The sequence below is a fragment of the Cyprinus carpio genome, chromosome A3, assembly GCF_018340385.1.
Source record: "Cyprinus carpio isolate SPL01 chromosome A3, ASM1834038v1, whole genome shotgun sequence".
NCBI classification, from domain to species: domain Eukaryota; kingdom Metazoa; phylum Chordata; class Actinopteri; order Cypriniformes; family Cyprinidae; genus Cyprinus; species Cyprinus carpio.
The window spans coordinates 36,019,971-36,037,254 of NC_056574.1; the positions used below are offsets into that span (position 1 = coordinate 36,019,971).

At 42.9% G+C, this 17,284-nt stretch overlaps 1 protein-coding gene and 1 pseudogene across 1 annotated transcript; one reads left to right on the forward strand and one right to left on the reverse strand.

Annotated features, from left to right (window-relative positions):
- Positions 1 to 503: 503 nt before the first annotated feature.
- Positions 504 to 622, forward strand: LOC122139106 (annotated as a pseudogene).
- A 7,603-nt stretch (positions 623 to 8,225) lies between these two features.
- On the reverse strand, positions 8,226 to 10,898 carry LOC122138774. Its single transcript, XM_042733346.1, has 4 exons — positions 9,534 to 10,898; positions 9,101 to 9,438; positions 8,892 to 9,023; positions 8,226 to 8,271 (listed from the first exon to the last, which is right to left on the reverse strand). Exons 1-4 carry the CDS (start codon positions 9,675 to 9,677, stop codon positions 8,226 to 8,228), a joined length of 660 nt encoding a protein of 219 aa, XP_042589280.1. The 5' UTR covers positions 9,678 to 10,898.
- Between the last annotated feature and the right edge of the window lie 6,386 nt (positions 10,899 to 17,284).

Consider the following 17,284-nt stretch of genomic DNA (forward strand, 5'->3'; position numbering starts at 1 on the left):
TCTGTGTGTAATGCTAATGAAAAGTGCAATATGGGAAAGAAAAACTGTGGCTAAAAAGGAAAAAATTGTGTTGGATGTTTGGACTGTGTTTAAAAGGAAAACGGAATTATATATTGAAAGACTGTATGTGTACTTTAAAGGTGGAAATATGTTGGATTCTTTTTATGATGTTTTTAATGTGGAAGCTGCCAGGAAGTGAAGGAGATTTTTAAATGATCTATGTAAAGGAAAGATGTGTAATGTAGAGATGTTTATAGAAGAAATTCTGTAATTTCTATTGATTGTGTTTATTTTTATTGTATTTTATAAAAAAAAAAAAAAAACACGCCTGATCTCGTCTGATCTCAGAAGCTAAGCAGGGTTGGGCCTGGTTAGTACTCGGATGGGAGACTGCCTGGGAGTACCAGGTGCTGTAAACTTTAGTTTTATCTTCACAACTAATCTAATACACTGCGAATTAAGATGGCTGATCTTTAAATAGCCCACACTTTACAGCAGCCCTCACTTACAGCCATACCTCACTGAGCGCGCTCGATCTTGACTGATCTCAGAAGCTAAGCAGGGTCGGGCCTGGTTAGTACTTGGATGGGAGACCGCCTGGGAATACCAGGTGTTGTAAGCTTTAGTTTTCGTTTCTTCACAACTGATTTGACGAGTTCACATTTACTAATAATTAAATAAAGGTTATGCGTATTTGGCGTGCTGTCCGGGGAGAGGGGTCTGAGCTCGGAGTCCGGCCCAGCCCAAAGTGCTCCCCCGAGTGCTTCTACCTGAGCTGGGGTAGAAACTTGGCTGAAGGTGCGAGATCGGGGTGGCGGAGGGTTTCTGAAAGTTGAGAGATAACGAAGGTAGGGCTTGATTATTTTATAGGTGTTTCCTCTTGAGCTGATTGGTAAACGGTGTAATCCCTAATGATGAAACTGTCCGTGTTAATTATCCGTGCATGCTCCTCACGAAATTTGTTTATGAAACATCACATAATACACTGCGAATTAGGGTGCCTGATCTTTAAATAGCCCACTCTTTGCAGCAGCCCTCGCTTACGGCCATACCACCCTGAGGGCGCTAGTGAGTTACTGGTGTACAAGAAGTGTTTGGCTGCAGTTGGGAGAGGAAGGCTCTCCCCCATTTAGTTTTTTCTGTTTGTGTTTTTTTGACTTTAGGTTAGTTTTTTGTATGTTTTGTCAGTTTTACACCACCTAACAACAGCATTTTGCTGGCTGGAGGGTGGTTACCCCTTTATTTATTTATTTTTTGGGTGTGTGTAATGGACAGAAGAAGAACAGAAAGCGTGTAATGAACAGGGCATACAAACACACCAGGAAGGGAAGATTTGGACACAGATAGATTTGACTGACAGCTTGAAAAAGGCTTTGGATACTGTGGAACTGGATGATCAAAGGAATAAAGAATTGAGTGATGCACAACAGGAGGGAATTTTATGGACACAGATGGATGTGACTGAGTTTCAAAAGGTGTTGGACACTGTGGAACTTAATGATCAGATTAATGAGGAACAATGTGCTACAAAAGAAAGTGAACAAGGAAAATAAAACGAGGAGATACAGGGGAAATCATCGAAAAGAAGAAGATCTGTAAAGGTAATGCCCAATTTGGATACTGCAAGAAAAAGAGTGCTTAAAGAAGATGGTATTGAGTGTACGAATAAGTATGAGTTGCTAAAGGGTTTGGAGGAGATGGACTGAGTTTATGGGTTTTATGCATGTTTTTATATGTTTTATGCTTTTAAGAATTATTACTTTTAAAGCAAGAGGGCTTTTAGACATAAGAAATTTTGAAAAAGTGAAAGAAATGTGTTAAAGAAGATGTGATTTTAAAACAAGAAACTAATTGGAGGAAAGGGTATATGACTGAAATAGGAAAAGGTGGAGCGGAGAGTTTAATATAACAATTCTCATGTTACTTAACTCTAACCCTGTTACCTGAAAAAAACAGAGCAAAACGTCTCAGGTTACTTAACTGTAACCCTGTTCCCTGAAAAAGCGGGAACGAGATGCTGCGCTCAATAGCGCTAATGAGAACATTCTTTGTTCGACTGGTTATGAAGCACGTGTGTCAAACACGCCAAGAATTGGCTTAAATAACCTCGGTAGGTGACGTCACATATTACACGCACCTGAAGGTTATAAATAGACGTGACACGGAAACACCCTCAGGTTAATATTTGTCTGAAAGGACGTCCAGACACGGTTACAGTGCGGCATTGAGGCGCAGCATCTCGTTCCCGCTTTTTCAGGGAACAGGGTTACAGTTAAGTAACCCGAGACGTTCCCTTATCAAAAGCTACACTTGATGCTGCGCTCAGTAGCGCTACTGGGAACAAGAATACCAACACCGCCGCACTGGAAGTGTCTGGACCCCCAGGGTTGAGTAGTGTGTGCGCACAACATCGAAGAGGTCTCAGACATGACTCTGGGATGTCGACTCAAGGACATGCGAGCCCGGAGTAGCATGGACATCCAAGCTATAGAATCTGACAAATGTGTGCGGAGAGGACCAACCTGCCGCATCACACACTTGCTGCAAGGGCGCGCCTCTTGCTAAAGCCATGGAAGATGCAACCCCCCTGGTTGAATGGGCCCTAACTCCCAGAGGCGAAGTTTGACCACGCGCCTCGTAGGCTAGGGCAATAGCATCCCTCACCCAATGTGAAATAGTTTGCCTGGTGGCAGCTGCCCCCCGGTTGCGGCCCCCATGGCATATGAAAAGTTGCTCTGACTTACGCCACTGGCTAGTGCGGTGGACGTAAATCTGAAGAGCACGTACTGGACACAGTAAGTGAAGTCTTTCCTGCTCCGGTGTTGTGAATGGCGGAGGACAGAAGGCTTCGAGAATGACAGGATGTATGGTCGAGAAAGGAACTTTCGGAAGATAATTAGGGTGAGGATGCAAAATAGCTTTGACTCGCCCAGGGGCAAAATCTAAGCAGGATGGCAGGACTGACAAAGCCTGAAAATCCCCAATTTCTCTTTAAAGAGGTAATGGCCATAAGAAAAACCATCTTTAGAGTCAGAAACCTGTCAGGCGCTGATTCTAATGGTTCGAAAGGGGTGCCAGCCAGCCCTTCGAGCACTATGGCTAAATCCCATGAAGGGACCATAGCTCTAGTGGGTGGCCTCAACCGCTTAGCCCCACGAATGAAGCGGGCGACTAGATGGTGCTTTCCCACAGAAACCCCGTCAATCAAAACATGGCTAGCTGAAATAGCGGCCACGTAGGTTCTGAGAGTACTAGGGCATGTGCCTGAGGACAATTTCTCTTGCAGGAACTCCAGTACTGAAACAATTTGGCAGTGAGCTGGGTCTACATGGTGTTACATACACCAGCCCTCGAAAACACGCCATCTGAAGACTCATCTTTTTCGCCTGCACTTAACCAACTAATACTAGTACTTAACTTTTTTCTTTTCTATCATATTCCCAAAAAAAAAAAAAAAAAAAAAAAAAAAAAAGTCCCTTAGAAGGTAGCTGCTTATGTAGACTACACTAACTGAGACTTGTCATAGCACTGATACCGGTTGTTCTCGTTGATCTATTGTTTCTACTGTTCTCATTTGTAAGTCGCTTTGGATAAAAGCGTCTGCTAAATGATTAAATGTAAATGTAAATGTATCTGAGGGCATAAGTTCTTCTAGTGGAGGGAGCCCTAGCACTTAGAATAGTTTCTATTACATTTGCTGAAAGGCCAGCATCTCTTAGTTGGTCCCCCTCAGGGGCCAGACATGAAGGTTCCAGAGCTCGGGCCGGGGATGAAATACTGTCCCCTGCGCCTGAGAGAGAAGATCTCTCCTGATCGGAATCGCCCACGGCGAGCCATCGAGGAGGGATATTAGATCTGAGAACCAGACTCTGGTCGGCCAACGGGGCGCTATCAGTAAGAGGCGAGACCCCTGTCGACGGACCTTGGCCAGGACTCCCGGGAGCAGAGCAATCGGAGGAAAGGCGTAAAGACGCAGTCTGGGCCACGTATGGGCCATCGCGTCCAGACCCAGGGGAGCTGGATGAGTCAGAGAGAAGTAGAGGGGACATTGTGCCATCTCCTGTGTAGCAAAGAGGTCCACCTCTGCTTCGTAAAATCTTTCCCAGAATTGATTCACTACTTCGGGGTGGAGTTTCCATTCCCCATGTGTCACAGCTTGTCTGGATAGCAAGTCTGCTCCTAGATTCATATGCCCCGGAATGAAAATCGCCCTGAGGGACAGGAACTTGTCCTGTGCCCAAAGCAGAACCTGCTGCGCTAACTCGTTCAATCGCCGCGACTGCAGTCCACCCTGGCGATTTATGTAAGAGACTACCGATGTGTTGTCTACCCGCACTAGGACATGGTAGCCTCTCAACTGCTGGAGGAAGTATTTCAGGGCCAGAAATACAGCCTTCATTTCGAGGCAATTGATGTGCCATTCGAGAAGATGACCTCTCCAGATCCCTTGGGCTGGACGGCCATTCAAGACCGCTCCCCAGCCCGTGAGGGAAGCGTCTGTCGTTAGCATCTTGCGACAACAACACGGACCTAGAGTGGGAACCAAAGTCAGAAACCGGGGTCTGAACCACATAGAAAGGGTACGAAGCCCCTGGTGCATAACCCTTATTTGCCTCTGGGGATTGGCCCTTGGATGAAATCCCCTGGCTCTGAGCCACAACTGAAATGATCTCATGTGCAGGAGGCCCAAAGGTATCACCGTGGATGCAGCTGCCATGAGACCTAAAACTTTCTGAAAGTAATGAACAGTGACTTTCTGGCCTAGCTTGATGTTCTTTAGGGTGCTTAGAATGGCTTCGACACGTGCAGGAGACAGCTGTGCCCGCATTGCGATCGAGTCCCATACCACCCCCAAATACGTTATCCTCTGAACAGGTGAGAGAACGCTTTTCTTGGCATTGAGTCTCAACCCCAGAGATTCGAGATGAGCTAGGACGACATCCCGATGTCGAAGCGGAAGCTCCTGAGACAGAATCAGCCAGTCATCTATATAGTTTAAAATGCAGATGCCCTAGAGCTGCATCCATGCATTTCTTGTACGTGCAGGGTGACAAGACTAGGCTGAACGGAAGAACCCAATACTGGTAAGCTTCACCCCCGAAAGCGAACCTCAGGAACTTCCTGTGTTGTGGCAATATTTCTGTATGAAAATACACATCCTTCAGATCGATTGTCACAAACCAATCGCCTGACTGGATCTGAGACACAATCATCTTGATTGTCAACATTTTGAACTTGTATGTTCTGAGGTAGCGGTTCAACCCGCAAAGATCTAAAATTGGACGCAACCCCCCATCTTTCTTGGGAACAAGAAAATACCGGCTGTAATAGCCTGACTGTCTGTCTGGCAGGGGAACATGTTCTATGGCCCCTTTGTCCAGTAGAGTTTGCAATTCCTGTGTCAGCAAATGCGCTCGTTCCGGTTTCACGGAAGTGGAGACCACGCCGTTGAAACGCGGAGGACGATACGCAAACTGAATCCTGTAGCCTTTCACTACAGTCTTTTCTACCCATGGGGAGATATTTGGCAGTAGTTTCCACTCTGCCATCTTCTCCGAAAGGGGCACTAATTTTGACACTTCGTTTTTTTGTTGGGGGGGTGTTAGATGTTCGGTGTCCTGAAACGTGGCAGGAGGCAACCGAGCATTTAACATTTTGCTGGAGACCGCTGCTCCCCGAAACACCAGTGGTGGCGGAGATAAAACAACCCCCCCATGATGCCACCAAGAAGTATCCACTATCCTCTGTAACAACACTACCCCCCCCACCCGGAGGGGACACACCCCCACGGTCCTGGGCGCGCCAGCCTCAGGACTTCTTCTTGCCGGAGATGATGCTCCGCAGGTCCGGTCTCTTAGAGGCGGGCTGAGAGGTGCGGCGAGACGCTCCCCATTCTCTTCGAGGGGGGGCACGACTTGCCACACTCTCCTTCTGGGCTTCTCGCCTCAGAGAAACCGAACTTGGTCGAGACTGGGTGGCCGACGGTCCTGACGCTTGAGCACGGCGGGGGAGGAACCTCACAAACGCTTCCTCATAGCGTTTCGCCTCCCGAAACCTAGTGGCGACAGTGTTTACGGCATCGCCAAAAAGGCCGGAAGGCGAGACAGGGGCATCAGGGAGGAAAGCTCGATCCCTCTCCTTGATGCCCGTGAGGTTCAGCCACAGATGTCTCTCCGTGGAGACCATAGCAGCCATAGAACGGCCGATGGCACGGGCCGTCTGCTTAGTCGCACGCAGAGACAGATCTGTGGCTCGGCGAAGTTCTAAAAACGCCTCCTCATCGATGGACCCGCCTGTGCTCAAGTCCTTTAGCAGGTCAGCCTGGTATGCCTGCAGAACCGCCATGGTGTGCAGGGCAGCACCAGCCTGACCCACAGCCTGAAAAGCTTTCCCCACAAGCGAAGATGTCATTCTGCACGGCTTGGTGGGGAGTGTAGGCTTTTTAAGGGATGATGAAGTCCCAGGGGAGAGATAGCCCGCAAGCGTCTCTTCCACCTGGGGCATCATCAAACAGCCCCGTGCCTTTGCATCGACGATAGTCGAATAAATCGACGTCGACGGCACAAAGACACGGGACGAATATGGCTTACTCCACGACCGTACCAACTCATCGTGGAGATCGCCAAAAAAGGGGAGAGACCGTCGCTGAGGTCCCTCCCCTTGGCCACCCGACAGAAATCTGTCGTCTAATTTTGAGCGTTTGGGGGTCTCTTGCTCCTGTGGCCAGTCAAGCTTTAGGCGATCGACTGCACGAGTTACCACCTCGAGTAGCTCCTCATACGCTCTATCATCGTGGGAGGAGCGCTCTGAGGTGGCACTTTCCATCTCCACAGAAGCAAGAGATGAAGTCTCCTCGGCCCGTTCAGAAGAAGCGCCGGGGCGCGCTTGAGAAACGGACGCGAGGGCTTCATGATCTGGCGAGAGCGCGAGAGAAAGGGGCGGAGTCATCCCACGCGCCTCGGCCAGATCGACACGCGACCCCCAGGATCTTAACGAGGGAGAATCTGCTGGCTCGTACTTTTTGAAAAAACGCGAGCCGCGCGCGAAGCACTTTAACAGATAGGAGATCACAGTGCTCGCATTCTCCCTCGAGCCCGAGGGCAGCGTGCTCTTCCCCCAAACACTCAAAACAGAATCTGTGAGGATCATCCTCCGAGATGAGCCTCTGACACGGAGGCACGCATCTCTTATTTGATTCTGTCATACTCTTTTCTTTTTCTTTCTCTTTTATCTTTTAATATTTTACTGCAACACAGTATTTTATTTATATATATATATATATAGTTTACTTATTTGCCCGTTCTTGACACACACACACACAATGCGGTCCTTGAAGACAAAGAAACCTGAGGGTGTTTCCGTGTCACATCTATTTATAACCTGCAGGTGCGTGTAATATGTGACGTCACCTACCAAGGTTATTTAAGCCAATTCTTGGCGTGTTTGACACACGTGCTTCACAACCGGTCGAACAAAGAATGTTCTCCCATTAGCGCTATCAACATCAGCATCGAGTGTAGCTTTTGATAAGGGAACAGTGGGGTATCATGTAAAACAATGTATAATGACAGAGATGGGAAATGTATAGCGGTTGAAATGGTGTATGAAGATAAAAAAGTTATTGTGGTTAATGTTCATGGACCGTCAGAAGAGAACAAAAAGAAAGAGTATTTTAATGTATTAAGAGACTTTTTAAAGAAACCTAAAGAAGTTATTATGATGGGTGATTTTAATACTGTTTTCAGTAAATTAGAAATGGGTGAGAGAATAGTTTTTAAAACTGATAAAGAAGAAAAGAACTGAAATTATTAAAGGAAGAATATAATATAATTGATGTATGGAGAGAAAGAAATGAAAAAAGAAAAAATATTCAATGAGTCAATTAGTGGGGAATTTTATGTGTGAAACAAGGATTGATTTTATTTTATGTACAGGGAACATTGAAGGTTTTATCGGTAACATCAACTATAAAAAATCAAGCTTAAGTGTTCATAAACCAATTTTTATGCAAGTAGACTGGAGTTCTGTGAAAAGAGAGCCAGAGGTATGGGTTTTAAATACAGAGGTTTTGAAGAATGAGGATTATGTGTTAAATATTAAAGAAATTATTGAAAAAGAAAAGGAGAATGGAATGTACAGCGAAGATAAAATAATATGGTGGGAAAATGTCAAATATTTAGTTAAAAAATTCACAATAAATTACTGCAAGTTACAGTTTTTTACAATCACTTTGCTACTATTTTCAGAACCTTGATGTCATTTTTCAAAACTCTAGATACAAAACTCAAAACGGTTATCACTTGTAACACAGGCTGTCTAATGTTCAAAACATTGCCTTGCGCATTCACATCTTTAAAGAAATCTTGCACTTGCACAATCATTGGTTCAAAACACAAATTTACTGTGAAATACCATTGAAACATAACTATAGATCACCCACACACAAGCAACCGATAGTTTCACTGTGTCATTGTTCGTACAATCATTAAATATTGTACAACAAAATAGGTGATACAGGTTTCATTATGGTACTACATGTACAGTAAATACATCTCTGTAAAAGTACTGCAGTAGTAGAGAGAATACTACAGACAGAGTGGAATCATTGAACAAAGTTTGTAATATATTGATGCAAAACACTACAGTACAATCACAACATAGGTTTATTTGAATCAAAGCAAAAATAATTAGCTATGAAATAGAAAGAAAAGACAGTACTGTTAAACATCAAATGCAGTGTTCCTCAACTTGCTTGCTTGTATTGTAAGAAACCAAAAAGGAGTGATTACTGTACTTCTACATTGTCATCAACTCTGTGTTGTGGATTTGGCCACAGGTTCTCATCTACATCACAATGGATGTTTTCATTAGCCAAACATCTTGAAAAAAACCTTCGGGCATGGCGAATCCAGGCCTGACACTGGTCTGCTGTGATGTCATTGCAGGCGTCATCCATGGCCTGGAGAAGAGTGACTTGTTCATGAGGGTGCATTAACCTTCCATCTCCATGCGGAGAAAAATTCCTAAATCGGGTTAAGGAAGGGAGAGTATGGGGGTAAATACAGGGTGGTAAATTGTATTTGAACCAATTGTATGAAACCATGCTTGCACCACATGAGCATGATGGAACCTGACATTGTCCCACACAATGACATAGGTCACACCTTCAGCTCTACAAACCTGATCGAGCTCATCAAGAAAGGTGACAAGGAGAGCTGCATTATATGGTCCAATATGAGGTCTGCGTCCCACCACACCATCTTCTGATATAGCCGCACACATGGTAATGTTGGCCCCACATTGTCCAGGTACTTGGATAGTTGCCCGCTGGCCAATGAAATTCCGACCTCTCCTCCTTGTCTTGGCCAGATTAAAACCTGCCTCATCCAAATATATGAATTTGTGATGGTCATCATCAGCATCCAGCTCCATCACCCTCTAAAAATACATTTTGGAAAGAGATTTAGAAATTACTGTACAATGTAGAATTTTGGGGAATGTTTTTACAACAGCCATCTTGAAACTGAACTTACCTGAACATACTCAGTCCTCATTTGCTTCACTCTGTCTGCATTTCTTTCGAAAGGCACACGGTATAGTTGTTTTATAGATACCTGGTGCCTTTTCAGTATGCGTGCAATAGACGGCAAACTTATGGATCCCACATTGTTGAACATGTCTTCATTGTCCAAGATATGCTGGCGAATTTCTGTAAGGCGAATATCATTTCTGGCCCGAACCAAATCGACCACAGCCTGCTCTTGTTGGTCAGTTAGAATTTTGCCTCTGCCTCCACTATTTGGACTGGTCACAATTCTACAGGGAACATTAGAGTAAGAAGACACTTGGTCACATCACCTATTCTGTGATACACATTGGTATGCAGTCATTTGACAATTGAGAGTAGCATAATGTTTAGTACATGCTGATAACTTACCGGTTCTCATTGCGGAAAGTTCTGATTATTGAGGCCACGGTTGACCTTCTGAGGTTTGGTTGTATCATTGTAGTCACCTCAGTCATTGTCATGCCATGATTTATGACATGGTCTACAACTATTGCCCGAATTTCATTGGACACTCTATGCTGTTGCTGCCACTGTCTTGGTCCGTGGCCTTGTCCTCTGCCACGTTCCCCCACACCTCTCAAACGAGGCCCACGACCACCTCTCAAAAGGAGGGCCTGTCCCCTGCCATTCCTTTGACCAACACGTCTTCCTCGTCTTCCTCCCACCACTGCTTGACCTCCATTGTGACCTGGATCACCTGCTGGCTCCATGTTATGTATCACTATGCTCTTGCAATTGGATCCCAATCAACTCTTCACTATATACTCATTCCACAATGTGCACTCAACCATCAGTAATGAGTTGGCAGAACTGGACAAGCAATTACAAGGGCCTGCATCTATACAGTGCAGTACTGTCAATACTGTAAATAGTCTGAAAAGGTGGTACAGTATTTGGGGCCATAGACACAGTGTCTGATGAAGCATTATGATAAAATATTAGGCTACATCCATGGATATTGTAGTCTAATTGGTTCATGCTCCGCGCTAATTGGTGACAATGAATCTCGTTATCTTGAAACATTCATGATTTACAGTAAACATGGAAGATTGTTTGTCTGTTTCCATACAACTATGCATTAAGAGTAATGCAACAGTTACTCATCATTTTGAGCAGTTGTATCAATTGATAGTTAGATCATTGTAAGGAAATGAATAGACACTCATTTGAAATGTAATGTGTGAATTGCCTTTTGAAATAGTAGCACTTTGATGTTAAGTTGTGTCATATTGAACAGGTGATTTTTGTTGAATGAACAAATGATCTAAGTGTTATGTGTATTGTATCCAAGCAACTGAGAAAAGGGTTAGAGTTTTGAAAAATGTGCATTTTGATCATTGGTTGTAAGACTCATGCATAAACTTGATAAAAATCACATAAATGTACTTAAAAAAAAAACAAAACAATTGCAAAAAAACTGTAATGCAGAGAAGTAAGAGAAAGAATGAGAGAGAAATAAGAAAAATTGGAAAAGGAATTCAATGAGAATGGAAAATATCTACAGAAAATAAAAGAATTGGAGTGAATATTGAAAGAAATGGAAGAGGAAAAATATGAAGGTGCAAGACTAAGAAGTAAAGCTAAATATACCGTTGAGGGCGAAAAATGTACAAAATCTTTCTTTGATCTAGAAAAAAGAAGAGGTAAGGCTGGAATGATTAAAGAAATAAGAGGGAAAATGGTGTAGTGGTGGAAACAAGCGAGGAAATATAAAAAAAAATAACAGTATACTATGAGAACCTGTTTAGTACTGAGGGGATGAGGGAAAAAGAGAAACCGGAGATACTAAAGTAAATAAAAGCAACAGTACGACAAGTAGACAAAGAAGAGTGTGATGAAGAGATAAGAGAAGAAGAGATAAAAAGAGCAATAAGTGAATTAAACAAAAAGAAAATTGCAGGTATAGATGGTTTGGGGAGTGAATTTTATATAGTTTTTAAAGATTCTTTAACTAGCATTTTAAAAGAAGTATATGTAGATGTTTTTAAGAAAGGAGAATTAAATCAAAGAATGGGAATGGGTTTAATAAAATTGATATACAAGAGAAAAGGAGAGAAGACAGATTTAAAGAACTACAGACCGATTACAATGCTGAATACTGATTTAAAGATTTTATCTAAAATTTTAGCCAACAGATTGAAGAAAGTTATGCCGAGTATAATTAAAACTAACCAAGTGTACGGAGTGAAAGGAAGAGACATAGCAGATACAACTATTAGTATAAAAGATATGATAAGATACATACATGAAAGCAATAAAAATGGGTTTATTATCAGTTTAGATTTCGAGAAAGCTTTTGACAGGGTGGAGCATGGTTTTTATTTGATGTTTTAAAAAGTTTTGGTTTTGGAGAGAATTTTATGAAATGGATTAGGATCTTATACAAAGGCGAAATAACAAAAATTAAATGTAATGGTTTTTTAACACAGTGTTTTAAAATTACAAAATCAATAAGACAAGGATGTCCGTTGTCAGCTCTTTTATATTCCTTAGTTGTGGAACCTTTGGGACTGACTGTAAAACACGAAGAGGGGATAAAAGGGATAGGCATCGAGGGAAAGTAACATTTTTCAATACACGGATGACACAACGTTATTGTTAAAAGATCTGGAGAGTGTGGAAAAAGCAATGCAAATTGTACAAAAGTATTGTAGGGGATCAGGAGCTAAAGTAAATGAGGACAAAACAGTATATATGAGATTTGGAGGGGCACCGGTTTTAACAAGGCATTTTACTTTTAAGGAAACTAAAGAAATAAAGATTTTAGGTGTTTAGTGTACTGTCCTCCCTTCATGTTTAACTTTTATGAAGTTCGACAGCAAGTTAAACTCCATCCATTATAAAGTCGACAAGTGGCAGTTTCAAGTCATTCAGCTTTTATTTGCCACTTGGATGAACCATACAATGGACCAGAGTGAAACTAAAAGAAAAGTTACAATCTCTAATTAGTCTCATAACCAAAACACATTCAAATAACACACACTGTAATGCACAGGTTACAATAATGCTATTACTTTCCACACAGTTGCATATTAAATTAGATTTCTAAGCATTTCCAAGAATATTTACTCTTAGCATTGAAAACAGCTTGAAAAAACACGCTGTATATAAATCGACATCTCTCATGCTTTATGCATTAAAATCAGACATATACATATCAAATAAATGAAATAGAAAACAAAACTTACAGCTATTGCTCTTCAAAAACTCTTTACAGCAAGTGTAGACCAGAATTACCCAAATTTTGACGATCTTACATCAACCACACGTTCAAGTCATGAGTTCAAGACATGCATTCGGCTGCTAACTTCCTGAATTATACGTCATCTGCAGTTACTCAAAGAGTCCACTAGATGGCAGCGCCTGATGTCATAAGACATCACTATAACAATTACTTTTCAGTCTTTTTTGAAAGAAGCAAGATGACTTGTGAGATTGGTCTGTAGAACTTTGTACCTTGAGAAATTGTTTTAACCTCTACTTTCCTTACATTTCCATCTGTGCTTGGGAAGGTATTGGTGATCATAGCCATAGGCCAATCATTGCGAGAGAGTGTACAGTCTTTCAAGAGAACAATATCTCCAATCTGAAGATTAGTGTGTGATTCAGTCCATTCGCAACTTTTTTGCAAGATGGGAAGGTACTCTTGTCTCCAGTGGGCCCAAAACTGATTTGCCAGGGCCTGCACCTTTCTCCATTGACTTCCATAAAGGTCTTTCTCTGAGAAATAACATGTAGGAACCCCAAGGGGAAACCCAGTCTTTTGGGTGAGCAGAATGTTAGGGGGTAAGTAACAATGGCGTTTCTGGATCGAAAGAGACTGGAACTAGTGTCAATGATTCTGCGTGTGATTTTCTATCATTCTTTCCCACGCACCACGCATGTGCGATGTGTGCGGAGGATTAAATTGCCAAGAACAGCCTTGATCACTCAGATACAGTCGGATCTCAGTTGCTTGGCTGGTCCTCTTATAGCGAAGAAGCGGCGTAGTGCGTTGATACAGCTGGATGTATTCATGGACTCTATCACTTCCATATGTGCTGCTCTAGGACTCATGCACATAAAAAGATTGGCCCAACGTTTACTGTTGGTGGCACCTTCTCTTGTGCGTTGAGTTACAACAGTCCATGGGCCGAATACATCCAAACCCACGTAGGAAAAAGGAGGGGACATGACGAGACGATCCGGTGGCAGATCTGCCATCCTCTGTTATACAAATCTACCCCTTAGTTTTCGACAGGTGACACAGTGGTACAAGATGGAGCTGATGAGCCTTTTGCCGTTTACAATCCAGAATCCTGCTGTTCTTATTGCTCCTTCCGTGAATTGCCGACCTTGGTGTCTCACTTCTTGATAGTAATGTTTCACCAACAGGGTTGTGACATGGTTGTTCTTGGGAACGATGATCAGATTTTTCTCGTGCTGATCTAGAGATACATTTCTCAGATGTCCACCTATTGTCAGTAAGCCATCATGAATCTGGGGGCTGAGTTTCTTAAGTACACTGCTTCTTGAGATGTTCTTCTGTTCTGTTAAAGCACAGATTTCGTCTCTGTATGTTTCTCTCTGCACAGATTTGAGAATGACACGCTTGGCTTATGAAAGCTCTTCTGGAGTTCTGGCCATTTTACACAGATGCCAGCCCTTGCATTCATGTGAGTGAGCATTTGAGCTTGCCTTGAATGAATGAGCTATGTGGATAAGCAATGCAATAGATCTCAGGAGTGCTTTCCAAGAAGAGAAACGTTTGAAGCGTTCTGCAGTAAGATGCCCTTCTTCCATGAGAGTTGCAAAGTTTGTGACATGAGGCCGGATATCTTCATCCATTTCTGGTTTTACTAACTCTAATGTCCCTTGCGTCTCTTGATGAGTTGAAATGGGTTTGTGCAGAAAGTCTGGACCAGTAAACCATTGCGTGTCAGCAAGCTGGAATGTAGACACTGACCTGGTGGCGATATCAGCTGGGTTTTGGTTTGTTGGTGCGAAGTGCCACTGTTCCGGGACTTTACTTTGACGAATCCGCTGCACTCTGTTGGGTACGTACACAAAGAAACATCTGGTCTCGTTGAATATGTAGCCCAAAAATACCTTACTATCACAGTAGAACTTGACTGCATCTGGTTTTCATGGATGACAGACTCCGAAGGTTGGAAGATACCAGGCTTCCTCATTCTCTCTGAGTGGAGGAGCTAGTTCAGCGTGCTTGTTCTAACATCTTCCCCATGTACTCTAGAAAGTTTTCTTTCACCTCTGATCTTTTGTCTAGAGTGTGTTGCAAGGAGAGAAGTCATGAGAATGCTTGATCATGATTGTTTGGGATAAGTGGACGGGGTGATTTGAAAGGTAGAGGAGCGACCCAGAAGTTTGCCTCATCTTTGTGGAATTGCTTCTCCATGATCTTTAAGAAGGTTTGGTCTTCAAAGGAGAGAGCACACTTGTTGTCATCTTTAGTTCTTACGAACACTGTGTGACCAGTGTTTCAGATCATCAGATGACTTATGACCCTGTTTGGCTGTATTTAGTTGAATATGTTGGTTGAACTCCCCGCCATGCTTTGCCTTCTCTTTCAAAGAAATGTGACTTACACAAGGAGTAAGGAAAGAAGGTCTGCCATTTTCTAGCACGTTTGTCTTAAAGCTGCTAACGTTTGGCTTGTGTGCATTGCCAAGGCAGACATCGCCGATCAGGACCCAGCCCAGATCCAGTCTTTGAGCAAATGGGGAATTATGAGGGCCGTTAATTTGCTGCCTGACCTTGTATACTCTGATGAGATCTCTCCCTAGAAGGAGGATTTGGGCATTTAAATCCAATTTTGGAATGAATCTTGCGATTGGTTGTAAGTGGGGATGACAAAGTGCTACCTCTGGCATTGGTATTTCTGACCTGTTGTTGAGGATTTCATTGCATTCGATGAGTGGAGGAAGATCAATGCTCACACCTCCTCTCCTCTGACGCCTGCACAGGTACTGAGTGAGTAAGGATGTGGGTTGGTTTGAATGTCAAAGAAGAACTGCTGGAATCACTGTGATATTCACCCACTTCCGCTGCAGCCTATAGAATTTCTTCCTCTGCCTGCGCAGCTGCCGCCTCCTTTTCATGCTTCCAATGTAGCTTCCAATGTGGCTTTCTCTGCTTCCAACCGTGCTTTTTCTTTTTTCATGGCCAGCTCTCTCTCTGCTTATGATGCACTTGTTTGTGCTGCTTCAGCCACAGCTCTTGCTCTTGCTGCTGCGTCACTGGCTGAAGATCTTGACGAAGTGCCCTTGGAATTAACTGTCGAAGCCTTCCCGGATTTGTTGGGTTTATCCTCAATAACATATCTTGATGCTTGTTGTTCACTAGCTTCTTAATAGCTTTTCACTGTACTGTCCTCCCTTCATGTTTAACTTTTATGAAGCTCGACAGCAAGTCAAACTCCATCCATTATAAAGTCGAGAAGTGGCAGTTTCAAGTCATTCAGCTTTTATTTGCTGCTTGGATGAACCATACAATGGACCAGAGAGAAACTAAAAGAACGTTACAATCTCTAATTAGTCTCATAACCAAAACACATTCAAATAACACAAATTGTAATGGACAGGTTACAATAATGCTATTACTTTACACACAGTTGCATATTAAATTAGATTTCCATGCATTTCCAAGAATATTTACTCTTAGCATTGAAAACAGCTTGAGAAAACACGCTGTATATAAATCGACATCTCTTCTGCTTTACGCATTAATATCAGACATATACATATCACTTAAATGAAATAGAAAACAAAACTTACAGCTATTGCTCTTCAAAAACTCTTTACAGCAAGTGTAGACCAGGATTACCCAAATTTTGACAATCTTACATCAGCCACACATTCAAGTCATGAGTTCAAGACATGCATTCGGCTGCTAACTTCCTGAATTATACGTCATCTGCAGTTACTCAAAAAGTCCACTAGATGGCAGTGCCGCAACAAAAAATTAACTAAGGTACTGTTACACAGGGAACAGGACAGGGAGGGATGAAAAGGAAGCAGAAGAAACTCTGGGTGCTTCTCAATTCTTATTTGTGCATCCTCGTTTCCTTTCCACGCTTCATTTCCTCGTGTCTTAGCTCCACCCCTTCGGGATGCGAGGCAAGGACACAAGGAAAAGATGCAAGGACGTAGGAGTTGAATCAAGTGAAATTATATATCCTCGCTCCTTTTAGCGTCACTTCAAATCGTCATCAGCTGCGCTAAAGGGATCTGCCCTTATGTTGTTAAAGCTTATTTAAGACAGTCATAATAAATATTAATAAAGCAAGATGTCCTGTTTGAAATATACAACATGTATGGTTTATTGAAACTGCAAAGGTAAAATATAAATTAAAATTATTACAACAGATGTGAAGGGGGAGGAGAATTTATACATGCGTCAGGTTTTTCAATGACAAGCACTTCCGCAAAGGATACACCTGTGTATCCTCGCTTATAGGTCCTCTGGAAGCCTCCTCACTCCTCGATCCTCACCCCTCGCAGTGCAATTAGAGAATTGAGATGTCCTACAAGATGGCTGAGCTCGATCGGTTTCCGGGTCATAGGATGGAGGACAGAGGAGTTAGGAAACGAGGTGGGATATTGAGAAGCACCCTATGTGGGAGGAAGCTTTAGGAGGGATTGAAAGAAGATTGACTTTTTGGAGAATGAGAACATTAACTTTGAAGGGGAAGGTTTTAGTTCTTAATGTTTTAATGGT